The 26,280-nt window shown below is 45.7% G+C and overlaps 3 protein-coding genes across 4 annotated transcripts; 1 reads left to right on the top strand and 2 right to left on the bottom strand.

Annotated features, from left to right (window-relative positions):
• Positions 1–1,165: 1,165 nt before the first annotated feature.
• Positions 1,166–10,529, bottom strand: slc16a5a (solute carrier family 16 member 5a). Its single transcript, XM_068582843.1, has 5 exons — positions 10,446–10,529; positions 7,739–8,193; positions 4,772–4,915; positions 3,810–4,652; positions 1,166–2,419 (listed from the first exon to the last, which is right to left on the bottom strand). Exons 2-5 carry the CDS (start codon positions 8,088–8,090, stop codon positions 2,148–2,150), a joined length of 1,611 nt encoding a protein of 536 aa, XP_068438944.1. The 5' UTR covers positions 8,091–8,193; positions 10,446–10,529; the 3' UTR covers positions 1,166–2,147.
• A 3,852-nt stretch (positions 10,530–14,381) lies between these two features.
• Positions 14,382–18,316, bottom strand: kctd2 (potassium channel tetramerization domain containing 2). 2 transcript variants are annotated; one of them, XM_068582870.1, is made up of 6 exons: positions 17,636–18,316; positions 16,973–17,081; positions 16,807–16,898; positions 16,633–16,728; positions 16,353–16,478; positions 14,382–16,137 (listed from the first exon to the last, which is right to left on the bottom strand). In XM_068582870.1, the coding sequence occupies exons 1-6, from the start codon at positions 17,999–18,001 to the stop codon at positions 16,108–16,110; spliced, it is 819 nt and encodes a 272-aa protein (XP_068438971.1). In that variant the 5' UTR covers positions 18,002–18,316; the 3' UTR covers positions 14,382–16,107. The 2 variants fall into 2 exon arrangements, with proteins under 2 accessions (XP_068438971.1, XP_068438970.1); XM_068582869.1 differs by having other exon boundaries at positions 16,633–16,898.
• A 461-nt stretch (positions 18,317–18,777) lies between these two features.
• On the top strand, positions 18,778–25,861 carry tubgcp2 (tubulin gamma complex component 2). Its single transcript, XM_068582825.1, has 18 exons — positions 18,778–18,869; positions 19,134–19,294; positions 19,408–19,536; positions 19,858–20,034; positions 20,151–20,310; positions 20,601–20,808; positions 20,918–21,117; positions 21,196–21,385; positions 21,743–21,888; positions 21,968–22,148; positions 22,345–22,525; positions 22,627–22,799; positions 23,203–23,331; positions 23,563–23,683; positions 23,769–23,912; positions 25,099–25,200; positions 25,317–25,480; positions 25,562–25,861. Exons 2-18 carry the CDS (start codon positions 19,145–19,147, stop codon positions 25,635–25,637), a joined length of 2,631 nt encoding a protein of 876 aa, XP_068438926.1. The 5' UTR covers positions 18,778–18,869; positions 19,134–19,144; the 3' UTR covers positions 25,638–25,861.
• The last annotated feature ends 419 nt before the right edge of the window (positions 25,862–26,280 follow it).

Raw genomic sequence — 26,280 nt, 5'->3', positions numbered from 1 at the left:
GCCGAGCAGCACGGCGTGCGCGTGTATACCAGGCATTACGGTAAGAGCGTATATAGACACATTACTGTAAGAGCGCATATAGGTACATTACGGTAAGAGCGTATATAGACACATTACGCTAAGAGCGCATATAGGTACATTACGGTAAGAGCGTATATAGACACATTACGCTAAGAGCGCATATAGGTACATTACGGTAAGAGCGTATATAGACACATTACGGTAAGAGCGTATATAGGTACATTACGGTAAGAGCGTATATAGACACATTACGCTAAGAGCGCATATAGGTACATTACGGTAAGAGCGTATATAGGCATTACAGTAGGAGCGTGTTGGAAAATTCTTCAAAATAAGAGCACACTTCCGGTGAACGTGATACTTCTATAAAAACAGACGCATTAATACTTTTCACTAAATGAATGAGATGACTGATTTTGAAAAAAAGAGGTAGACTACCTTCAGAGGGTGTTTGTATCAATTAGGTTTAAGTATTCACACAATGGAAATTACATGTTTTCTTGAAACAGTTTGCATGTGGTCTGTTTTATTTTGAAGTTCATTCATAAAATGTATATTTTTATCACTAATACACTCACATGCAAGTCCTACGTTTAACATTTTTACTTTAGTAAAAATGCAACATTTAAAGTACAAAATGAAGCAATAAAGAAAAATAAATATTTTTAAGCAGTGATGGAAATAATTAAACTCTACTTGAGTATAGTTTTGAGGTACTTGTAAGTGCTGCTTTGTTGCACTGCATTTGTTTAAAACATCAGTTACTACTCTCCAAATGAATGATATAAAACATAATCAACAAATAGGATGTATTATAAAAGTTAAGATGAAACATCGCTGCAACAATACTTCCAGTAATGTGATATATATTATAATGATGCTTTTGATACTTAAATTATATATTTGATGCGGTTACTTTGTTACTTTTACTTAAGTAGATTAAATGCAGGTATTTTATTTGTAACATAGTATTTCTACCCTGTAATATTATTACTTTTAATCAAGTAAAGGATCTGAATACTATTGGATTGTAAGTATTGATGTGTGAATGTGTTTATCGCTGTAATGTTGCAGCTTGTAAGCGTGGAGCTAATTTAGGTTGGATTGGATTCACACAAAAAACTAAAAAAAGACCACTTTAATATTCAATCATTTATTTTCCCCTGATAATAATGTATAAATAAAAGCTTTATTTGAAAAAAAAGATATAATTTCGCCCAAATCAAGACAATCCCATTCAAAAAATTACATTCTCTTATCGAGGCGACTTTACGGTATTTTTCCGTCTCGTCTGCCTTGAACCGGATTGAACGATGCGTCTGTCGCATGAAACCTTTTAAAGGTGACTGAAGGTAAACGTCATAAAACTCCTCAGTGACTCTGAAGCCGTCCGTCCTGCTGGCAACGTGAAATCATCGTCTCCCGTCCTCCTGAAAAGGGCTCGGCTTTAATCCGGTGCTCTTAAAATGCACCGCTTTCACAACAAAAAAGGCACTGTTTCATTCAGGAATGAGAAGCGTGAGAAACACTTTAAAAAATGAATAATAAATCTACTCATAAAGGACGTGTGTTCATCTTGAACAGTGGACACAAACACATTGGGTGATGTAATGTGTTCAGCGTGCTGCGTTCAATGTCTCAACAACACGCGGAAAATACATCTTTAACACTTTAAAGATATTTAAGACGACATAACACCGTCATTTACTACACATCCTGCTGTTTAGGACCCATTGAAGGCCGACTGTAACATCCCCGATACATGAAAACTCATTTGTTTTGCACACTGCACATTTGAGGCAAGGCAGCTCGGGAAAATAACGAAAAAAACCAGACGTAAACTTTAACTCTTAGTGTATAACTTGATGTGACTTCCTACTCACTAGGGTTTCACCCGTTGCTATTTCTGTTGGGTTATTTCAGGACAACCACTATAAGCTTGTTTTCAATTGCTCCTTTAATAATGGGTTTAAATCAATAGAAGTAGTGAGTGTGTAACTTGGCTTGATCAGAATATGAAATACGATCAGCAGCATTTTGGCAATAAATAGTACAATCCTGTAAGTGCACGTCTTTTCATTTTGGTATGTTGGATCTGACTCGTTCCCAGAGTGTGTGAGAGGCGCTCAGATGCTGCTGGCGTTCTCCGCCCCGTTGGCCTTGTCCTTGTCTTTGTCGCCCTCTGTGGGGACGCTGCGGTACTGACAGTCGGGAGCCAGGTCCACTGAAGGCCTCGTCGGTTCGGGCGGCGCGGACGCTTGACCCCGCTTTGACAACTTCCTGTCCCTGGCGTCCAGCCAGTAGAACGCCACCATGAGGAAGACGGCGGAGGAGGCGACGATGACACTGCAGGCGAAGAAGACGTGGAAGTACTGACCCGTCCTGTCGATCAGGACGCCTGCAGCGACGAGGAGAAACCGTTAGATTCAGGTTCATTTCTGGTTTTACATTTTCAATTAACAATATGATTTATTTTTTTTAATTTCTAAATTAAACATTTAACTTTTTTTTATTTTTTTTATTATTTTTTTTTCATTTAAAAAAATTCTTCATTTTTATTAATTATTTTAATTTTTTTTTTTAAATTTCTTAATTCATTTTTTTCTCCAATTTTAATTGAATTTTTTTTTACATTTTTTAAAAAATATTGCTATTATTTTTATGTGCTTTGTTTTTTGAGATCTTATGAAAACTGTTCCTTTTTTAATGTAACATTTTTTACATAAAGTTCAACAACTAAGTACATTGGTATTTAATTGAGCAAAAATAGAGAGTTAATTGCAGATTAATTAAACTCCAATTAACTGTCAGAGCAGCAGTTCCCAAGAGGTCGTCAGACAAATCTGAGTCAAGCAGAATATTAATGACTTCTTAGAATATTTGACTTGTGAAAATAGTTTCAAATTAAGCCAGAGGGGACCAAACATCTCGGGCTTAAATTGTCCCAGCTGGTGGAAACATGCAAGCGTTCAAAAATGTACACATTCCTTCAGCTGAAGCAATCAGGTCCCCAAACCTTTGGGAATCAGTGAGTCTGCTAGTCGCTGCACAACCATCAACCAGGGAACTTTGCTCCAGTTGTGTGTGTGATCCCACGGAGGAGCAAACCCATCAGACTGTTTAGACTTTGTTGTGGCTTGTGGTTTCACGCTCGGCTGTCTAAACACGACGGAGAGTAACTGTCACCTGAGACGGGGCTGAGAACGTTGTGTTATTAAAAGGCCCCGAGCTTTCTATTCCTGTAATTTCACCGTTCACGTAACACACACGAGCAGAAACACGAGCACCAGAGCACACACACAGACACACACTGTGAAGGTCACCAGACCGCACACAAGAGTCTCTGAGCCTCTACGGACACGAGCCACACACAAGAGCCTTTAAACTAGAGTTCAACACATCGAGAGAGGAGTACAGTCATGTTTATAGACTTCTATACAACCAGAGACATCCCCTGGTGGTCAGGAGAGAGAAAGCAGGTTTAACACATGAAGCATAGACTTCTATACAACGCTCAAAGCCAAATATTATCCAAAGCAAGCAGGGAGAGCGGTGTTATGTGACTGTTATGTGCAAAAGGGTGCAGGGCATCCACAGTGTTTACGCAACAGAACCCAGAGCAGCGACACATTCTTGGCAGTATATTAATATGCTCCTGGGTGTTTGCAAAAACAACAGAGAAGTTAATTAATTTCCTGTACACTAACTGCAGTATATTAATATTAAGTAAGATGGTCTTTTTACTGGTTTTGTTGATGTCTTCCACCACAGATCCCTTCTATTAATACCTGCCAGCGGAGGCCCGACGAGCAGCGTGACGCTCTCCATGATGGCGAGCAGGCCCAGCGCCGAGGGGAAGCGCCTCATCTCCACCACGTCCATGAGCACGGTGAACATCAGGGAGCCCACCACGCTCATGGAGAGCCCGTAGATGGTCACGTAGGCCGCCAGCACGGGGAAGCCGGGCCCGACGCAGCAGATGCTGTTGCTGAGCCCGTTGACCAGCAGCGCGCCGGCGAAGACGTACACGTGGCGCTCCTTGAACCAGGGCATGCTGAAGATGATGCCGAAGGGCGGCCGCACCACGATGTTCACCAGGCCCAGGATGGAGAGCAGCATCGCAGCGCGGCTCTGGTCCATGCCGTGGGCCGTGGCGTAGGGCACCAGGTACACCAGCGGCACCACGAAGCCCAGCATCATCCAGGTGATGCCCACGGCGAGCGCGCAGTAGCGCGGGTTGTGGCGCAGCTGGTCGAAGGCCATGTGTTTGCTCAGCGAGGCCACCAGGCGACTACAGAACCGTCTCATCCGGCCACCTTCCTCCTTCTTGCCGATCTCATCCACCTCGGGCGGCGGCCCGTGGTTCATCAGCGGCGGGCCCCGGCGCTCGGGGGCCGCCAGGGGCCTCATCACGGCGCCGCACACGCAGCAGTTGAGCAGCACGGCGCCCAGGACCAGGAAGCTGCCCCTCCAGCCCAGCTCCGTGTGCAGGTAGTTGCCCAGGAAGGGCAGCGTGCACAGGCCCAGCGCCGTGCCCGTGGACGACATGGCGTTGGCGAAGGCGCGGCGGCGCACAAAGTAGTGACCGAGGATCGTCACCGCGGGCTGGAAGCTGAAGCAGAAACCCAGACCTGTGACCACGAAAGGAGACATTCAGAGAGCGGCATCGTGTCTGTGGACCGCACGTCCAGACGCAGCGGAGAGGCTTCAAATAACTTCATACTTCCAGAGGAAGAACCAGCTTGCTGACCTGTGATGACCCCGGCGGTGATGTAGAGCTGCACCACCGACTGGCTGAAGGAGCTGGCGGCCATTCCCAGCCCGCTCAGGACACCGCCCAACATGACTGTTGTCCGGCAACCAAGTCGCTCCACCAGCACGCTGCACAGGGGACCTAAGGATGAAACGTTAGAGTAAGAGTCTGAACACACACACACACACACACACACACACACACACACATTGCCTAAATGTCCCCACATTGCATGGGGTCCTCACTTCAAAGGTTAAAAACTTCAAATGGTCCTCACGTTAATAGCAGTGCAAACACACACACACACGTTCTGATCCTCCAGCACACAGCTGTAATCTGGACCAGCGTGACTGAACATATATTTGCTCTGTAGCTCACCTTTTGTGTGTGTGTGTGTGTGTGTGTGTGTGTGTGCACAAGGTGTGTAACCGATGCGTGGCACTTGTGCCGGCTCAAACAGCTCTGATTCTGTAGCGTGAACATTTGCTGCGTTGCCTCAGGGATGAATGTGTGTGTGTGTGTGTGTGTGTGTGTGTGTGTGTGTGTGTGTGTGTATGTGTGTGTGTGTGTGTGTGTGTGGCCTCAGAGCGCCTTGAGCACTTCAATCTGTGAAGGAGGTGAAAGGTCACGAAGGCCGCCGCCCCCTGCAGCTGAGCAGCAGCGCTGCGAGGTGAAGGTGGGGATGAAACCTGAGCCTCCGTTTGCTAAAGTTACTTTGAGGATAAAAGACGAATCATTGGAAACATTTTCTGCTTTGTTTCAAGTCCCGTCTGCAGCTTTAAAGAGATTAACTGGAGACGCTCGTCACATTTCACTTCAGCTCGGAGAAGATTCCTCAGATCAGAAGCAGTCATGTCTGCAGAAACCATGAGGGCGGCCGTCACTTTGCTCTGAAAGCAGCAAATTAAATAACTCTGTATTTTACTTTTCGTAAAGTGAAAAGACCAAAACAAACTCTTTCTGAGTTCATTGAAAAGGTGCAAAGTGTGAGCTGGTCTCCTCTTCCAATGGACCTACACATATGAATGGAAGTCAATGGCAAAAGAGAGAGAGAAACACTTATTTGATCCCATATGAACACGCGTGATGTTTGTGGTCAACAAAGAATGTTGCAGTCATGACGGCCATCTTAGTTCTCAGAAAAACGTTGTAGTAATTAAAGTACATGTCAATAACACAGACTTCATGGCACATTTAATTATATTATGGGCTTGTTGTTTCACCACAGGAGATGAAGGAGATAAAGGATCCTGAATCTCCTTTAATGACCAAATATTTGCACATAAACAAGGAACCTGACTGTTTGCTTTACTAATAGAAATAACAAAAAGGAACGAGGACAACGAAGCTGGAAAATAAAGGTACGAATACACACACGCACACGCACACACACACACACACACACACACACACACACACACACACACACACACACACTGTCCTCACTTTGCATTTTGGTCCTCACTCCAAAGGTTAAAAACCTGCGATGGTCCTCACTTTGACAGCAGTACAAACACACATTCACACACACATTAACACACACATTCTTTCTCACTTGCTCACACACAGTAGGGGTAGGGGATTAATAAGTGTGTATATAAATATTATATAATATATTAAAATGTTTTTAAGGTCATTTCTGTCAGTCTGTCTGCAGCCTCAGAGCTTCACACGGTAACGTGAACATGAGGCCGCTCGTCTCTAAACATAATAATGATTTATTACTGTGTTTCACAGCTGAAGGCAAACAGAGGAAGAGGAACTCCATTAGAACAATCTGATAACACTTTCTCCGTAAACAGCAGCGGGGGATTTTCCACCTTTGAAAACCGTTAAAATAAATAAAGAAAACCTTATTATTTGGATCTATCCCTCCACCAGATATCCACTTTCATCTAAAAAAACCTGTTTTTAATCCTTCGAACATAAAGAAACTCCAGGACCGGCTGACAGGGCGGCACTAACAGCATTCCTTCTGGTTTGTGTGTCTGAGGGTTTGATATCCTGTGAAAGTCGCCTCCCCACTGTTTGCACACGCTTTCAGAGGAACTCTCTCTTGCAGTAGCAGCTACAAATAAAGAACCTCCACATTCTGCTTTGCACTCAGAACATGAAATGACCAATACATATAAATAATGAAGGCCGTCACCGTGAGCTTCTGTCCCGACTGCTCCCTGTTTCACGCTCGTTACGCAACAGAAGAATGAGGAAGGAAGTCCTCCTTTGAGCCGCTCACACAGGACTTGTGCTCTGATAAAAGGACCAGCGCACCTTTGAGTTCATACACCTGACACTCATTATTTAAGTGATTCAGTGCATTTGGTAGTTTTCCTTTTTCTCCACCATTTAAATCTACGTACTGGAAGAAGAAGAAAAAGCATCACGTCTCCGTCGTGACCTTCTTGATAACATCTTTTCTATCGACTCTTTATCACAGCGGTGTAATGTCGATGCGAACACAACATGCGCCGCTGCTGCAGGTTCATTCTGATGATACTGTCGGGTTTACTATTAACACAATCTGTGAAAAACAAGTAAACATAAATACATCACTTCACTGAAGTGCAGCCTTTCAAAAATAGCAACGCGTATGCCATGTATTATTGATCTATGTTCCAGCCCGAGCTTCAATTATATATTTAACTAAAGAAAGACATTAAACTACACAAAAAAAGACTACAAAGAGGTACAATACAACAAAAAAAGCTAAAAAATAACCCCAGAAAGAGTCACAAGATACAAAACAACCAATAAAAAGACACAAAACGACTATGAAGAGAAAAAACTAAAATGACAATAAGACGAAATCAAGGGTCAAAAAATGGTGTTGTTCGCTTCAAAAATGGAAAAAATACTTTTTTTCATGGCAACACATTGTGCCACAGATGCATGCTGGGACTCAAAATTCGCATAAGCTTCCCCCCCGTTTGCTGTATGACGTGCAGAAAAGAAAAACGGCTTTACCTCCTGCGTGCAGCGCCGAGGTCATGATGGAGGGCACCCAGGAGGTCTCGCTGTTGGTGGCGTCGAACTCGTTCTGCAGGTCGTTGTAGAAGATCCCGATGCATGCTGGGAAGGCCAGCGTCAGAGCCAGGACTACGATGGTGGCGGCCAGCACCACCCAGCCCCAACCGCCGTCCGGAGCCTCGACTGCGCCCGCCGCCGCCGCCGCCACGCCCGCCGAGGAGGAGGAGGAGTCTCGGCAGTCGCCCCCCCGCATCCCGTCCTCGGCGTCCAGGTCATCGGCCTCCTCGTGAACTTTCTCCGCCGCGGTGGCGGCGGCGCTCGACCCTCCGGTTCCATTCGCCCGAGTCATTTTCTGCTCCGCGGTTCGGGGGAGGCTCCGGCGTCGTCTCTGCGCGGCGTTGAACGACCTCTGCTGCCCATGTCACTGTAGCTGCTGCGACCTTCAGGGACGGCTACGACAACAGGAGGGAAACCATGCATCAGGTTGTGCAGAGCGGCCCGTGAGAGGACATTCATGGTCCCCACAGGGTGGACCCCACTGATCCCTCGACGTAGTTTTAAGTGAATTATCTCAAGAGCTATTGGACACAGACATTCATGTTCCCCAGAGGATGGATCCTAATGACTTTAATGATCACCAGGTCAAGTTTTGAGTAAAATATCTCAACAACTATTGGACACAGACATGCGTATTCCCTAGAGGATGTACCCTAATGGTATTGACAACCTAATGACCACATGAACCAGTATAGCAGGAAACCAGATCTCCAATCTTCTAGTGGTGTTTTGTAGAAACTGGAGGCCATCAAGGAAGCATTGTTAACCTGTTAATTTTGGTTCAAACTTGGAGAAACTGTGCATCAGAGCTCTGGGTTCACTCACTTAAAACCCAGATGAATTGTTGAACTTTCATAAGAACTAATCTGGGATTAAACTAATCCCTGTTTGTAGGTCAGAGTGTGCCGTGTGGATCCCAACCTGGCAACCGCGAGCCGGACGCCCACTTGTAAAAACCCTCCAGAATGAAAGGACCTCTGTGCGACGGCGCCGCTGGAGTTCCCACCACCACAAGACTCTGAATCTATCTTCCAGATGTCCGCAGCGGCGCGCTCTCTGGAGACACAGCTCCGAGCTAACGGTAGCTAATGTCAACGCAATATTTTACAGATGCTTTTTGGCTCAAGTTTCACATCAGCAGAACTTAAGACGATTAAACCTAAAAGTGACAAAACAGCAGATCACATGCTCGGCCCTCTGGATACGGAGGAGGTATTTGCTCAGGCGTCCAGTGCTTATCACTCAGAGAACACACAGTCGACACCTATTTGCAAACAAGCAACTATGGGGAGCAGCTTAGCAACATCATTTACGTTTACATTATTCATTCCAGACATTTGCTTTTCCCCTGGCTCCTCAGAAATCTCAGTAATCTGATCCACTGAGTCAAGAAGACCTGTTTTTTACCTCCTGAGGGCCTGAAAGAGTCACCACCCCCCCAAAGAGACTGCTACCAACCAGGAAGTGACACACAATGACCACAAGGAGAAGCCAAAATACACCAAAGAGCAGAAGAAGATTACAGACTCAACCAGGAAAGAGACACGAAACAACCACAAAGAGACACAAAACAATCACAAAAAGACACAAAACAATCAAAGAGACACAAAACAATGACAAAGAGACACAAAACAACCACAAAGAGACACGAAACAACCACAAAGAGACACAAAACAATGACAAAGAGACACAAAACAACTACAAAGAGACACAAAACAACTACAAAGAGAGGCCAAAAGATGCCAAAGAGACACAATATGATTACAACCAGACTCATAGCAAACAAGGAGACACAAAAGGACCACAAAGACACACAAAACAATCACAAAGAGACACAAAAAGATGACAAAGAGACACAATATGATTACAGACAACTGACTCATACCAACCAGGAAGAGACACAAAACGAACAACAAACAGACACAAAATGACCACAATGAGAGGCCAAAAGACGACAGACACAAAATGATTACAAAGCAACACGTACCAAACAGGAAGTTACAGTTACAACAAAGTGAAAAAGTGATGACGACAAAGAGACTCAAAATAACTTAAGGAAGACACAGAACTACACAAAATGACTACAAAGAGGTACAATACAACCAAAAAAGGTAAAAATAAAAAAAAACTCCAGATAGACTCAAAAGTCTGAAGAAAAGACACAAAACAACAACAAAAAAAATCACAAAATGACACAAAAAGACCCTGGATGACAGACACAAGTTGAACAACACAAGTCAAGAGGCTGAAACAACTCCACGGTGTGTGTTTTGCTGCGTGTGTCCTGGTGTGTGGTGTTAGTAAATGTTCCTGGAGCCTGTCCCTGATGATGCTGAGCAGCTGGTCCTTCCTGCGGCCTCAAAACTACACAAACTCATCAGCAGTGAAATGAAACACAAAACTACACAACTGTGACACACATCCACGTGGCGACTCGCGCTGTTCTCGGCTGGTTTCGCGCGTGTAGCTGCGGCTCCATCGCAGCCTCCTCCCTTTAACTCTCTTTAATTAAAAAAGCACGTTTGTTTTTCTGCGCATCCGCCTCGCGCGCCCCCGGAGCGGCACTTTCGGGACAAAGAGGCATCAATGTCTCCCGTGACGTCATGAGTCCATATCATACATCAATGCTTAAAATAAAAAAAAATACCTTTTTTTGTTTTTTCTTGTTGCGTGTGGTCCTCCAGCTTCCCCCTCGTTTCGTCTCCTCGAGCACTGCGGGTCGGTACCGGGGAGCTGCTCCGCCTCGTCGCGCTCCAGCTGCCGGTCCGCCCACCGGGGGGAGGAGACTGACGCAGCCGGGATGGGAGGGCTCTGACGCGGGGGAGGGAGGCGGGGAGAGGGGGTGCTGCTGCCGCGCGGGCCCCGGCCCTGCTGCACCGCGCACCGGCCACGGGGGAGGAGGACACCCGGGGAGAGAGCTGCTGCTGCCGGGGGGCCCTGAACGCGTCTTCAGGGTGGAGTAGTACTGTGCACACGTTTACGGTACTTTATGGAGTATTTCTATGTCTGCTACTTGGCAGTGATGAAGATGTGACTATGTGTATTTACTCAGGGAGGTCAAACGTGTAGTTTTACTTTACTTTATTTAGGACATTGTGTGTTTTACTCCTCTACAGTTGAAGTTATAAATGAATAAAATAAGTATTTATGAAGTTGTATTTTAACTACCCAGCAGTATACTGGCTCTAGTATTGGAGTACTGCTATTTTAAGATGATACATTTTGGAGATTGTACTTTTTAATCAATTAATCAAATTCATAGTTTTATTTTACTTTATTTTGAAGATTGTATTTTTTTTTACTAGATCTAGAATTGCACAATATATAAATACAGTAAGTATTTCTGAAGTTGTATTTTAGATTAAGCTATAAAAGCAGTATACTAGCTCTTGTAGTGTACTGAAGTACACATTCAGGGTACTTTAAGTACTTCCATTATTGCTACCTAGCAGTCGTGGGATGTAACTAAGTACATTTACTCTAGTAGGCGACTGTACTTTGGTCAAATCTTTATGTATTTCTACTTTACTTGAGTATTAACCTCATTTAAACCACTTAAACTATCCGCTTGACGTCTTTATTATGTTTTGGTTTTATTGGTTAAGGTTCATTATATCTGTTAGGTTCCTTCACATCATTATTTATCGTTTCCAGCAGCAGAAATAAAATATAAAGTGGAGGCCGACGTCTCTGAGGACGAGCAGCGTGACGTTCAGGCGCGCCGGCCCTTTAAGAGGATCAATAGGCGTTTTGTTGTTTAAGTTATAAAACTTTCTACATCTTTCTTTATTTCCTTCCCGATAGTAAAAACATGTTTTTCTTCAACAGAAGCACACAAACAAAGTCACTTTTGTTTAAAACACAGACACATTTTATGATTAAAAACCAGGCCGAGGGTTTCGTTAAAATCGTCACATGTAAAAAGAAACGACAACTTTTGTAGACAAAATTCTCAAAAATATAAAATAAATAAAAGTCAAACAAACAGTCAAGACAACAAAAAAAAAGATTTGCTTCCAAATTTTGTTTTTTTTCTCCACAGTCTCCGTTGACGATATTCACATTTGACATCAATACTGTTGATAAATGAACACAAAGAAACGCTTAATAGGCGACATTTCAATACCTCTAGACGAGAGGACACGTGGTGCGCGTCCACAAACGCATGCAGAGTGTTTACAGAGTAACTGGCAACAGGATCCATGGATTAAAAAAACTAAACTAAATCTTTCTTTTGAGTAAATGCTTCAAAAGCGGAGGAGGGGGCGGAGCGATGGAGAGAGGAGGGGGGCGGGGCCTGCAATCAAACAGGAAGTTGAATCTTTTCTTTTTTTGTTCGAAAGCTATTGAAAACCGACGTGACGAGGATACAAAAACAACCAAGAAAAACACGTCGTGTGAGGCGGAGGACGTGAATCTACACCTACTGACCGCGGAGCCACGCCCCCCACACCACGGAGCCACGCCCCCACATAGCCACGCCCCCTCACCATGCATCACATACACTTTGCACCAACACGGAGGTCAGACACAATCCAGTACACGTCATAATCTCTAGAACAACGCATGCTCTCGTGGTTTCACGTGCCCGAACAACATGTATATATATATATATTTATTTATATTTGTATTTTTTTTTGTTGCAGATTTGTTACAATTGCACATAATCTGTTTGACTAACTAGTGCGGGTGAAAGTTAAAAAAACAAAAAACGGTCAAAAGATCTTTTTGATTCAAAACGTTTCGACGGCCCTTTAGCGGCCAGAGGTTCCCAAAAAGACGAGTTTAATAAAATACATATTTAAATAATTGAATTGCGTCATGGACCTTTTGCTCATCGTCTTTAAAGTGTGAACAGAAAACAATATTTGTTAAATCTTAACATGAAACCAGCGTTAGCGCTGTAATCTCATGGCCCTTACACGACATCGTAACACTTTAAATCTAAATCAAGTTCACGAGCAGCTGATAAATATTGTTTGTTAATACACGGACGCGCCGATAAACAGCTTTCAAGCTGTCTCGCGGAGTTGAAAACTGTATTTTCTTTCACACTTTTGTTTTTTTTCCCGTCTCGTTAGTGTTTAATTTTCTGGGGGCCGCGAACGCAACACAAAATTATTATTATTTTTTTAAACTCTCCGTTTGGGAACCGTTGAGCCAGAAGCAACCGGATCGAAGCAGGACCCCGAAGGAGAGCCCGTAAGTGCTTTAAGAGGGAGGTGACGCTTAAAAAGAGAAGGGGGCCCCAGAAGGGCCCCACAGGGGCCCCAGCATGCAACTCAAGAAGAAGAAGACAAGAACTCAAAGGGGCGACTCGATTCCTGATCACAAGCTGGAGGTTCACGAGGATGAAAGCAAACGCCGCGGACAAACAGAAGAAGAAGAAAAAGCAGCTGGCAGGTTTCAGTTTGTCGGCGTCGTTAAAAAAAAAAACAACAGGAAACGCGCTTCACCTCCAGGAGGAAGCCTGCAGCCCTCTCTCTGGGACGAGAGAGCCCGTGTGATACACAGAGAGAGAGAGAGAGAAGAGAGAGCACAACACGGGTCAAAAAGGCACAACACTGGACACACACACGCACACACACACACACGAAGGGGAAACAATACCCAAGGTGCTTTGCAAGAAACAAACCGAAAGGCCTGGAGAAACAACAAGGCAGTGAGACGTTTGCTTTTCTTTCTTTCTGACTCAAAGTGCACGAGGAAGAAGAGGAAGAAGTCGATGAAGAGTTCACAGGAGCAGTTTCTCTTTTTGTTCATGCGTGATATAACTGAACTGCATAATGTGTTCTTTATACAAAGAAATGTGTTGAAGGATCAGACGCTCGCGCGCGCTTCATTTTTTTTGCTTCGCCTTTTCTTCTAAGTTTCAGGGATTTAGCGTCCGGTGGGATTCTCTGATATGTGGAACGACTAACTATTAAAACTCACTGGTTCCAGCTTCTCTCTGTGATTTATGTCAACGTGAGTTTCATATTTTTGACTTTGTGGAAGGAAGAGCAGTTTGAAGACGTCACCGTGAGCTCTGGGAACTTTTTCCACTGTTTTATGACTCGATTCACTTTTTAAAATAAAATAATCCTCACGCATGAAAAGAATCCTTGTTTGCAGCCTCGCAGTCGAATGTGCAGCCGATGAGGATTTTACGGATTAGTTTCTCTTTAAACAGATTAATAGTTCAGTCTCAAATGCCTCGATTGTAATATTATAAATATTGTAAAAACATATATATATAAAAAAAGTCACATTTTCCTCTCCGGAGCTCAAGGAGACGCCTTCAGCTGCATTAAAATCTGTGATTTGACTTCAGCTTCTGGACGTTTCACAGGAAGGAAGATGTGTCTTCTGCACCCGAACAAATTTCTTGTTTGTAAGTAAATTATCTCCAAATCTTTGCTCTAAATTAAAAAATTGCTCTAATACAAAAAAGAAAAAAAACACTCAAAACTAAAATTTGCTCCAAAAGAAAAAGTTGGCTCTCAAAAAAAAACTTGCTCTTATAAAAAATTTTTTTTTTTTAAAAACGCTCTCAAAAAGAAATTTGCTCTCAAAAAAAAAAAAAAAAAAGGCTCTCAAAAAAAAAAAAAACTCAACTTGTAACTTTTTGAAATGAGAGCGCACGTTTTTTTTAGAGTAAATTTTTTTTGGAGAGCCTTTTTCTTAAACAATAAATTTGCTCGGGTAAAAAAGACACAAATCTATCTTCATGGTTTTACAGGAAATGCACATTTCAAACAGCAGCAAATTCAGTTTTAAGTGCATTTTTGGATAAATATGAAATAAAAACTTCCCCTTGAACACTTTCAGCCTGACGGTTCGGAGCAGAGAGCCGGTGCTGATGATCGAGAATGTTTTCACGACGGAAACGACGTCATAACCGGGAATATAAAAAAGGCGGCAGGTTCGCTTGCAGTCTGTGAATCTCGGCGCCGACGTGAGCTCAGGTTGTCTTTTTTCTTTTTAAGTTGCTACAAGGTGCTGCGGGGCGCGAGGCGGCGGCGGCGGCGAGGTCGGGGGGGTTCGAGTCCGCGGCCCGAGCGACGCGACGCGTTTCCTCTTCCTCGGATTACAATTTTTAGATATGCGAAAAGCAGGATATCGAAGAGAAAACCATTTTTTTTCTCCCCGTTTTTTTTTTTTTTTAACACTACATAAAAACGTGCAGCTGAAGAGAACGACAACAACAAAAAGAAGCGTTGTGATATTTCAGTCGTGGAAATCAGTAAGCAGAGAGGCACTGCACACACACACACACACACACACACACACACACACACACCTGTGAGCCCGGGGACAGGGGGGAATCCTTTCGGGGGAATCCTGTTATGAAAAGTGATATTTCTTTCCCTCCCGTCATAAATAGACGACTCCCCCACCGGGAGAAGATGTAAATATACGACGACTATGATACAGAAATCAGTAATTTCACCATTTTCATATAAGTCATCGTGTAGCCTGTATATAGATTCATATATGTTCCTCACATGCCTCCACAAACTGTACACAGTCTTTTTTTGAGTCCGTTGTTTTGCGCGAGACAATATCTGAACTTGTCAGAGTGGAGGAGGGGTCCATGAGCAGGAAACAGAGGAAGAGGAGGAGGAGGAAGAGGATGATGATGAGATTTCAGGACGGCTGAAAGAAGGTTCGTCGCTTCTTTAAGGTGTTTTCGAAAAGAGGAAACTGCATCCGGCCGGCTCAAAGAGAGCGATTTGGACTCCTCTCCTCTCTGGGCTGCGTTTGTTGTGCGGCTGCCCGCCTCGGACATCTCGCCGAGGATTCTGGGAGTTCAGAGAGAGAGGATAAGGGGGAGGGGCGTTCCCTCCGTCAGCCGGTTCAGGTTAAAGTCGTTCGTTTCCTTTACGTCCGTTTGAGAGTCCTGAGGAGATTTCTGCTGAGTCGACGAAGCCAAATGTAAAAGCGATGATGATGACGATGACGATGATGATGATGACGATGATGATCGGGAGCAGCTCTGTGCTGGGCGTCTGTCAGCACCGCAGTGACGCTGACCATCAGAAGGAAAAGATGCCGCTTCGATGGACGCCGCTCACTTGTAATCCCTTTTGTACTCCGAGGAGGAAGAGGAGGAGGACGAGGAGGAGGAAGGCCGGTGTGGAGTTGAAGCAGACGTTGGGTAGCCCACGCAGTGGAAAGGCACACCGGAGGAGGAGGCCTTGATGATGATGATGGCGTCGATGAAGGCGATGATGGTCGGAGGGTAAACTCGATGAAAACGGGAGAAAATGTTCCGCGTTATTGTTTCGTTTGGTTTCTTTGTCGTCGGTGAAGTGATGTCCGGCTCTTCACATCCGCGAGCCTCGCTCCTGAAGGATCTGAGAGGACAGGAGGAAACGAGACGTCTCGTTAGAAGAGCTAGCAGCAGCGCTAGCTTGGTACTGTGGGGAGCTAGCAGCAGCGCTAGCTTGCTACAGAGGAGACGCCCACAGAAGGTCGGAGCGGCTCGTAACCCGACTTTTACGTTACTGTAGATATTAAAATCAAACTATTTTTCAGGGCGGATAATTCCGCATGCGGCGCTGCGGCTCACCTTGGCCTTCTCGGTGGGCTCGATGACGATGCCGTTGGTGGAGTTGTTGAGTTCCCGGGAAACTACGCAGAGGAACTCTGCCTGGTCCTCGTTGCCGTAGTTATAAGAGGAGCCGATACTGATGAGCTGAGGGAGGAAAACACGCAGGAGAGAGGAAATATTAACGTCCTGGGTCAAGTTTCTATTCATTATTTTCCTCTTCACGGCTCCAGCTCCTCCAACGACAAGAACAAACGAACTAAAACATGACCCAGATAAGGAAAGGAGGCGTCTTCTGCACCTGCTCAAACTTCCAGCCGTCCGACATGGTGGAGACCATCTGTGTGAGCTCCTCCTCTTGGCACTGCAGCACCCGGTACACATGCTTCACGGGACCCTGAGGGCGACAGAGAGGGAGATCAAACACTCTGCAATCGCGCTCGGAGAACGTTACGGATCCGTCCGTCCTCTGTACCTGAGACGTCCGGTTCTCGTTGTCCCGTATCCGCTCCTTCACCAGCCGCACCAGAGACGCGATGTTGTAGAACTCGGCTTCCTCCAGGACACCTGGCGAGAGAGACGCGTTTAAACCGAGGCGCTCGAGATGTGCGTGAAGGTAAAAGAGGGTGATGGGTTCTCACCGTCCTCCGCCAGGTTCTTATCCATGATCAGCTTCCCGTGCCGGAGGTAGTTGAGGATGGGGCCGAAGTACGTGGGGTCCCTGTCGATCAGGTAGGCCCCGGTCTCGTCCTGCAGGGGAACAAGAGGGAAGGAGTTGTTGACCAATGGATTTCCATGACTTTAAACCAAATCTTCATGACTTTAAACCAAGTTTCCAGACTCATATTATGTTGTGTTTGTTTACAGGACTAACTGTGACTTGTACACATTTACCCGAGGTGATAAAAAAACCCTCCGATTCTAATGATGGTAGACTTTCAAATGCACATTATATATGTAAAATCTTTATAGAACATGCATTTGACTGAATATAATAATATAATAAACATAATAAACAACGGAAAAGAACTAAATAGAAGTAAATAAGGGATACTGGACATTAATATTACTTTACAGAATATACATTTGATTGAATAAAATGGAATATTAAACATAATAAACAACTAAAATCAACAAAATCGAAGTAAGTAAGAGATAATGGAGAATAATAGTACTTTGTTGATGTATTTTAGAACATATAATGGACAGTAATAATACTTTATTCTCCCTTTATTGATGTATTTTGTTGAACTATTTACGTCATTTACAATCAGACAATACGAACAGGTGACGTCGGTGCTCACCTTGTCGGAGTCCAGGTCGGGGTCTTCCTGACACAGGCGGAACAGGAAGGACTTGGGGTCGCGACACAGCGTCTGTTTGGTCGTGATGAAGTAAGTCCCGCCGACGTTCAGGCGAACCCAGCGCGAACCGGGCTTCTCCACCGGCTCAGACGACGGGGAGCTCGGGTTGCTCTTCGCCGGGAAGCCGAACACCGAGCGTCCGCCGCCGGGGCTCGACCCCCCGCCGCCGCCGGGGCTGAGCTGGCTGCTCCGCGGCGGCACCATCAGAGTGGGCGAAGCCAAGCGAAGCGACCCGCGAACATCGCGGTGCTCGGGCTGCTCGATGGTTCCGGTGCCGCTCTGCTCCACAACATGCAGTTCAGCCATGTTTGTGTTGTTGTTGTATATATTCTTCGTCTCTAAAAACACACACACGGTTATCTAACGACACACTGCGGGGAAACACTTTCTCCCAGCAGATTTGTAAACAGAGCGACGGTGTTTTTCGGGCATCGGGGCGTTGCTTGCTCACACGCGGCCGCCTCTTGCGCCTCCAAGCCGCCGACGATTAAGACACAAATACGGCCCCTGAAGGCTGGGCGGTGGCAGCGGAGCCGCGTTTAATCGTTTCTTCGCGAGATAAATCGCTCATTCTCGTCTGTTCAAACGTTAATCAGAGGAAGGAGAAGAAAAGAGGCAATACTTCCGGGTTGTAACGTGATTACTGTTTACTTCCGCTGGGTCGTGGTTTTTCAAAACAAAAGCGAACACGGTCATATTTGGTTAGTGGAATGTTATCTTCTCAATTAGACCGTCGTTTTATTTATGAATGTGTATCTGCAACATTTAAGAAAACGGGAATTAGTTTAAATCATAAAACAAATTCTTGCACTTTTTGTGCTTTTTTCTTTTTTTATATCTTATTTTTGAAGAAATCAAAAGTATTAAAAATATATATAACATAATAGATTAGGAACAATCCATAGTAAGAAAAGTTATTTGTCAATAGTATTATAAAGTGCAGTAAATTCACAGTCATAAAACCAATTAAGACGCTAAATAAAGCTGTAGTACCACAGTCAACCTGTCGGGGGCCATGTGGCGCCAGCGCTGCGTGTATTGGAACAGCAGAAGAAGAAGAGGAATCGCGCCTGTTTTAGCAGCAGCAGAAGAAGAATTTGACTTCTTGCGGGCGCGTTTAGCATCCGCTCCTGTGTCTGCTGTTGTTATTGAACCAGACGCTACTGACTGACAGGTACGGCGCTCAGTAGCGGCTCGTGTTGCACCTTGTAATGACCCTTATTGTCACTCAGTTACGTTGTTATAACGGTTCTGAGAACGATATGTTTCATTCAGGATAAGCTAGCTGCGCAGTTAGCGTCCTCGTAGTTCACAGCACTCAAGCTAGCATCACATCCCTGTTAGCTCAGCATCACTTGTAGGAGATAAAGAGACTTTACAGCAGCTGGTTTGAGATACAGTTAGTAAACCGTTTAACAACAGTGCGTTGTCTCTGCAGCAGCCTGAGCCATGAGCGAGTTCAGGATCCACCATGACGTGAACGAGTTGCTCAGCCTGCTGCACGTCCGAGGAGGAGATGGAGCAGAGGGCTACATAGACCTGCTGCAGAAACACAGGACGCCCTATGTCACCACTACAGTGTCTGCCCACAGTGCCAAGGTGGGTGTTACACACTGTGACGTATCCATACATCATTTTAAATATAAAGCACGTTACCATGAATGTGATTTGTCTCCCTGTGGAAATGAATCTGGCTGTTAAATCGCTTCCAGGTGAAACTCGCGGAGTTCTCTAAAACCCCAGAGGACTTCTTGAGGAAGTACGAGGAGCTCAAGTCCAAAAATGTTCGAAACCTGGACCCTCTGCTTTACCTGCTCTCCAAACTCTGTGAGGACAAAGAGGTAAATATACTTTGTTTATTAGGTAATAATACTTTGTTTATAAGCAGCTTATGATGTGGTTTTGTTCAGGATGTAAAGAATGAATCCTGTGTTCTCTTGTGATTGTTTTTCATCTCTCAACAATGAAAGTACTCGTGATAAAGAATTAAATATTCAGTAAAAGCTGCCACAAAATACTAAATAAAGATAGTTCATGAGACTGATGTAAATAGAAGATTTAAAAGCTGTTCATAAGGTGTCGAAAGAGACTCAACGAGTTCATTCCCAGTTCAATAAATTACTATATTGACCCTTTAGTTTTGTTGTGATATATATCTTTAGATGCTCCAGTTACTGCAGCAGAATGCCAAAGAGAGGTCCGAGTCATCCGCGAACACAACGTCCACCACAACCACCAGTTACACTCTGCCGCAGACCAGCACCAAGATGTCCATGCAGGAACTGGACGAGCTGCGAAAGAAGCTCGGCAACGTGACGGCCAGCTCCAACGCGCCGCTGGTGAGTGACGCTTACTCGGACGCCTCGGATCTGAACCCGTGAAGCTTCCTGTCGGAAAGACTTTGTGAACGTCTAAAATGCATTTCCTGTATCTCTGTGGTTTTTCGCCCCCGCAGCCGGCCGAGGTCACGCGGAAGATGCTGAGGGACAAACACAACAAGAAGAACCCTGCGCAGCCCAACCCCGTGTTCCCTAACTGGGTGTATGACCGCCCCGCTCTCCTCGGAGACTTCATCACCAGCACCGCTCCTCCAGCAGATCCGGCGGCGGCCATCGGTGAGATGGTTTAAAATTCTTGTCTGCCGCAAAACATTATAATAAGACAAAGCAACGCTTCATGTGTTAAAGCTGCATTCTCTCTCCTGACCACCAGAGGGCGAATCATCTGTTTGTGTAGAAGTCTATATAAATGACTTGTATACCTTGTCTCTATGTGGCTCTTCCACAGTCCTAATATGGTCACTTCCTGTTCCCTGGTTGGTTTCACTAACCAACTCAACACCTGGTGCGACCAGTCCTTTGCATATCCCGGTAAACGCCTGTGTGTTGTTGTTGTTGTTGTTCAGGTTTGCTGCCGCTGCCGGCGCAGGAACAAGCGCTGGTTGAGGATCTGCTGTTTGTCCTGGTGGGAGTCGACGGGCGAGACATCACAGCTCAGCCCGTCCTGGGCAGACAGAACCGCTCCTTCATCGTCGACTCCACGCTGGACATGTCCATCAAAGAGCTGGTGAACAGAATCCTGCCGGTGGCGTCGTATTACTCCACCATCACACGGTGAGAATGGAGGGGAAAGATGGCGCTGGCATGCGTTTGTCAGGGTTCTTACAGTCATGGAAAACCATGACGACGGCTTACGAGACGCCTGTTTTTATTTGTCCTTCAGCTTCATCGAGGAGAAGTCGTCCTTCGAGTACGGCCAGGTGAACCACGCGCTGACGGCGGCCATGAGGACGCTGATGAAGGAGTACCTGATCCTGGTCACGCAGCTGGAGCACCTCCAGCGGCAGGGCCTGCTGTCCCTGCAGAAGCTCTGGTTCTACATCCAGCCCACCATGAGGACCATGGAGATCCTGGCCTCCATCGGTAAGAGTCTGGAGAAGTCCAGCCAGAGGCGACGCTCTGATTTAGAATCTAAAACAATTGCTTTTGTGTGTCGATCAGCGTCCTCGGTGGACAAAGGAGAGTGTATGGGCGGCTCGACGCTGAGCCTCCTGCACGACCGAACCTTCAACTACACGGGCGACAGCCAGGCCCAGGAGCTGTGCCTCTACCTCACCAAAGCTGCCAGCGTCCCGTACTTTGAGATCCTGGAGAAGTGGATCTACAGGGGCATCATCAAGGATCCGTACAGGTGCGTTTTGTTTTGTTGCACGGATGCTCACTAAACAAGAGCACACTGGTTGCTACTGTCAGGGTTCTTACGGTCATGAATAACATGGTAAAGCCATGGCATTTTGGTTATTTCCAAGCCTGGAAAGTCCTTGAAAAAATACATCGCCAAAGGTTTTGTAAAAAAAAAAAAGGTCATGCGAATTTTGATAAGTCATGTAAATTTGGAAGTCGTAAATTTGGTTAAAAGTCATAGAAATTCAAATACAAGTTATGGAAATTTGGTTAAAAGTTATGGAAATGTGCTTTAATGTCTTGTAAAATCCATTGGTTATATAGTGTATAAAGTGCACTGTGTTTTCACGTCGTGTCCTCGCAGTGAGTTCATGGTGGAGGAGCACGAGCTGCAGAAAGAGAAGATCCAGGAGGACTACAACGACAAGTACTGGGATCAGAGATACACCATCGTGCAACACCGGATTCCCTCCTTCCTCCAGAAGATGGCGGACAAAATATTAAGCACAGGTAAAAACAAAAGAAAAAGGAAACATCCTAAGAGCTTTTTATTAGAAAGTAGATGTTAATCTCCTCCTGGATTCGGTAGGTAAATACCTCAATGTGGTGCGTGAGTGCGGCCGCGACGTGACGTGTCCGGATGCCAGAGAGGTGCTGTACACGCTGAAGGAGCGAGCCTACGTGGAGCAGATAGAGAAGTCCTACAACTACGCCAGCAAAGTCCTGCTGGCCTTCCTCATGGAGGAGAAGGAGCTGGTTTCACGCCTCAGGTACGCTGTCGAAGGCAGCGGCGCTCATCTTGAGAAACTGGAACCAGTATGCAGTAAAAAAAGAAGATATTTTTCTAATAAGTCACCCTCTGGTGGTCAGGAGAGAGAATGCAGCCGCCTCGTCCCTCCTTTTAAAGACGCTTATGGACTCTTAGTGAGAGCGTAATCAGTAATCTGTGGTGTCGTTTTCGTTCAGATCCATCAAGCACTACTTCTTGATGGACAAAGGCGACTTCTTCGTGCACTTCATGGACCTGACGGAGGAAGAGCTGAAGAAGCCGGTGGACGACATCGTTCCTCCCAGACTGGAAGCGCTGCTGGAGCTGGCTCTGAGGATGAGCACGGCCAACACGGACCCCTTCAAAGACGACCTGAAGGTGGGTGGAAGTACGAGCGCCGCGCTCTGATGAGTAAAGCTGGATGTGAGTCTGTGGTGACGTCAGAGCTGCTGGTGTGAAAACATCGTCTCCTCCTGCAGATCGACCTCATGCCGCATGACGTCATCACTCAGCTGCTGCGGGTTCTGGCCATCGAGACCAAGCAGGAGAAGTCCATCATCAACGCGGACCCGGCGGAGGCGGCCCTCAGCGGGCTGGAGGCCTTCTCCTTCGACTACATCGTGAAGTGGCCGCTCTCGCTCATCATCAACAGGTTCTGCTGCTGTCACCTCGATGTGCAGAGGCTTCCTCTCGCTATATACTGGACAATAATAATAATAAATAACAGTGACGCTCCGGTAGTTTGCTCAAGACAGCAAACACTTTTATAGCTATCTTTTAAATAAATAAAAAAATAAGTTAATGATACTTAAGGCCCACATTTCAAGTAAAAGAAAACGAGACAGAATCTTCGGCCTCTTCTGTCTCTTTATTTATTTACATTTCTTTCTACTTCCTGTCTCATATTACATTGTCGCCGTGTTGATTGGATTCGCTGAGCCCTTCAGAAAACAACATACAACCGCTTTCATGAAGATTTAGTTGACTTTCAGTTTTAAAAAATAACCTGTAAATACATTTAACACCTTTTTCCTAATTTCGTACTCATTTCCCAGGAAAGCGCTGACGAGGTACCAGATGTTGTTCCGTCACATTTTCTACTGCAAACATGTGGAGAGGCTGCTGTGCAACGTGTGGATCAGCAACAAGGACTTCAAGCTGTACTCTCTGCAGTGCGCTAAGTGGTGAGTTCATCGGTCATGGGAAACCTGGAAGAGTCCAGGAGTTTTAAAATGGTCATATCCGAGCCTGAATCCTCATTGTTAGTTTAAATGCTACATTTTAACACTTTTTACTGTTTTCACACAGATTTTACACAATGTCTGCTCGTGGACATTTGACTAAAAGTCATGGAATTTTGGTTAAAAGTCATAGAAATCCTTTGGTCAAAGTGTATGAACTCTTGTTTCTCTCAGGTTCGCCGCCGCCTTCGCCCTGCGACAGCGCATGCTCAACTTCGTGCAGAACATCCAGTACTACATGATGTTCGAGGTGATGGAGCCCACGTGGCACATCATGGAGAACAACCTGAAAACGGTGAGTGAACGAGCGCCAATCGCCCGTCTTCCGTCGTCTGTCCTCACCAACGAGCCGCCGGCTGACCGCCCGTCTCCTCCTGCAGGCGTCAAACATCGACGACGTGCTCTGCCACCACACCAGCTTCCTGGACAACTGCCTGAAGGACTGCATGCTCACCAACCCCGAGCTCCTGCGGATCTTCTCCAAGCTCATGTCCGTCTGCGTCATGTACACCAACGCCATGCAGGTCTGTAGACGGAGAGGAAACGTTTATCATTGACTAAAGGAACATCACGCTGTATAGAGGAAGACTTGAAACTAGAGATGGAGACATAAACTCATGTTTACAATGTTTACTGAGGGAATACATCAAGAGAGAAGTAGAGTCACTTATAAAGACTTCTATACAACCAGAGGAGTCGCCCCCTGGTGGTCAGGAGAGAGAATGCAGCTTTAACACATGAAGCATAGACTTCTATACAACCAGAGGAGTCGCCCCCTGGTGGTCAGGAGAGAGAATGCAGCTTTAACACATGAAGCATAGACTTCTATACAACCAGAGGAGTCGCCCCCTGGTGGTCAGGAGAGAGAATGCAGCTTTTACACATGAAGCATAAACTTCTATACAACCAGAGGAGTCGCCCCCTGGTGGTCAGGAGAGAGAATGCAGCTTTAACACATGAAGCATAGACTTCTATACAACCAGAGGAGTCGCCCCCTGGTGGTCAGGAGAGAGAATGCAGCTTTTACACATGAAGCATAAACTTCTATACAACCAGAGGAGTCGCCCCCTGGTGGTCAGGAGAGAGAATGCACCTTTAACACATGAAGCATAGACTTCTATACAACCAGAGGAGTCGCCCCCTGGTGGTCAGGAGAGAGAATGCAGCTTTAACACATGAAGCATAGACTTCTATACAACCAGAGGAGTCGCCCCCTGGTGGTCAGGAGAGAGAATGCAGCTTTTACACATGAAGCATAAACTTCTATACAACCAGAGGAGTCGCCCCCTGGTGGTCAGGAGAGAGAATGCAGCTTTAACACATGAAGCATAGACTTCTATACAACCAGAGGAGTCGCCCCCTGGTGGTCAGGAGAGAGAATGCAGCTTTAACACATGAAGCATAGACTTCTATACAACCAGAGGAGTCGCCCCCTGGTGGCCAGGAGAGAGAATGCAGCGTTAACACATGAAGCATGGACTTCTATACAACCAGAGGAGTCGCCCCCTGGTGGTCAGGAGAGAGAATGCAGCTTTAACACATGAAGCATAGACTTCTATACAACCAGAGGAGTCGCCCCCTGGTGGTCAGGAGAGAGAATGCAGCTTTAACACATGAAGCATAGACTTCTATACAACCAGAGGCGTGAAAACAATGAAACGAGGGAACAACCTCGTTCTGAGTTGTTTTTCTTCCTCTGGACCGTCGCAGCGCTTCACTCAGAGCATGAGGTTGGAGCGTCTCTCTCAGGAACAAGGCACCGTGGACCCGCCCACAGCCGAGGAGGCAGAGAAGAAGAGGCTGACCTCAAAGGTACGTCCAGCAGAAGCCCCGCCCTCCTCAGTGGGAAGCAGTCTGAATGTTTCTGATGCGACCCGGTTGCACGATAAACACGGCGGCTCTCTGGTTGTGATACTTTGTGTGTTCAGTCGATAGCGGAGCACGCGGACGCCCTGCAGTCGGACGCCGGCTTCGAAGCCGCCATCGGCAAGTTCGACAGCAACTTCAGCACGTTGCTGCTGGACCTGCTGGACAAGCTGAGCATCTACAGCACCAACGACTGCGAGCACAGCATGATCAGCATCATCTACAGGTAGGAGCGGGCCGGGCCGACGCGCCGCGGCTCCATGTGTTTCTGTGACGGTCGGCTAACTCGGCTCCTGTGATGTCGCAGGTTGGATTTCAACGGGTTCTACACGGAGCGGCTGGAGAAGATGGCCATCGAGCGCAGTCAGAAAGCGGCCGCGTAGCCGGAAAAAAACACAATAAAAAACATTTACTCTCGTCTGCACGTCGCCACCAAACCGCCCAGGTCGTTTCCACTCAGTGTGTGTTATATATGTTACACATGTGGCGTCATTTCAATGCTTCAAGTGATGAACTGGTGAGTTTATTATGAAATGAGAATGAAGGTTGTGTGTTGTTGTGCAATGAAAATGTATGTTTATGTTCATTAAAACAATAATTCACCGAATTCCTTTTCAATTCTCGACTTTCTTTTAGTCCTTTAAAGAACGTTCCCATCAGGTACAAGAGGTTTAAAGGTTTTGTTTTTGACAAACCGTAACCGAACATCATAAAAAACACTTTTTAAAACCTTCACCGGACCTTCTGGGGAACATTCACGAGATTATTTAGTGAAAACAAAATGTTATATTGAACGTTTGCAGATGTTTTACTTGATCATCTGCTTCTTGCTGCATCTGTGCAACAAACAGTTTCATTTTGTTTGTCAACGCTTTAATAAAGCAGTAATGCTCAAGCTTTGGGTTGCGCCCTCTAGTGGAGGGAGAAGGTGTTACATAGAGATGGAACGCAGAATATTTTGAAATATTACTTTTTAATATCTTAAGACATTTAGTGCAAAACAGGTGAATTAAAGCCACAATAAGC

Source organism: Clinocottus analis, unplaced genomic scaffold (assembly GCF_023055335.1).
Source record: "Clinocottus analis isolate CAN_PGR_092001 unplaced genomic scaffold, fCliAna1.0.p SCAF_19, whole genome shotgun sequence".
In the NCBI taxonomy this organism is placed as follows: domain Eukaryota; kingdom Metazoa; phylum Chordata; class Actinopteri; order Perciformes; family Cottidae; genus Clinocottus; species Clinocottus analis.
The sequence above is the reverse complement of the archived record's forward strand: the minus strand, read 5'-3'. Positions and strand labels throughout refer to the sequence as shown.

Coding starts and splice junctions, on each gene's coding strand:
- kctd2 (XM_068582869.1), bottom strand. CDS start 18,001: ATGGCTGAACTGCATGTTGTGGAGCAGAGCGGCACCGGAACCATCGAG. Junction 16,479..16,632: donor ACGGCTGGAAGTTTGAGCAG/GTGCAGAAGACG, acceptor TTCCTCCCTCAG/CTCATCAGTATCGGCTCCTC. Junction 16,138..16,352: donor AGCCCACCGAGAAGGCCAAG/GTGAGCCGCAGC, acceptor CTGTCCTCTCAG/ATCCTTCAGGAGCGAGGCTC.
- slc16a5a (XM_068582843.1), bottom strand. CDS start 8,090: ATGACTCGGGCGAATGGAACCGGAGGGTCGAGCGCCGCCGCCACCGCG. Junction 4,653..4,771: donor CACCGCCGGGGTCATCACAG/GTCAGCAAGCTG, acceptor TCGTGGTCACAG/GTCTGGGTTTCTGCTTCAGC. Junction 2,420..3,809: donor CGTCGGGCCTCCGCTGGCAG/GTATTAATAGAA, acceptor TCGTCGCTGCAG/GCGTCCTGATCGACAGGACG.
- tubgcp2 (XM_068582825.1), top strand. CDS start 19,145: ATGAGCGAGTTCAGGATCCACCATGACGTGAACGAGTTGCTCAGCCTG. Junction 20,035..20,150: donor CCAGCTCCAACGCGCCGCTG/GTGAGTGACGCT, acceptor TCGCCCCCGCAG/CCGGCCGAGGTCACGCGGAA. Junction 23,332..23,562: donor TCTCTGCAGTGCGCTAAGTG/GTGAGTTCATCG, acceptor TGTTTCTCTCAG/GTTCGCCGCCGCCTTCGCCC.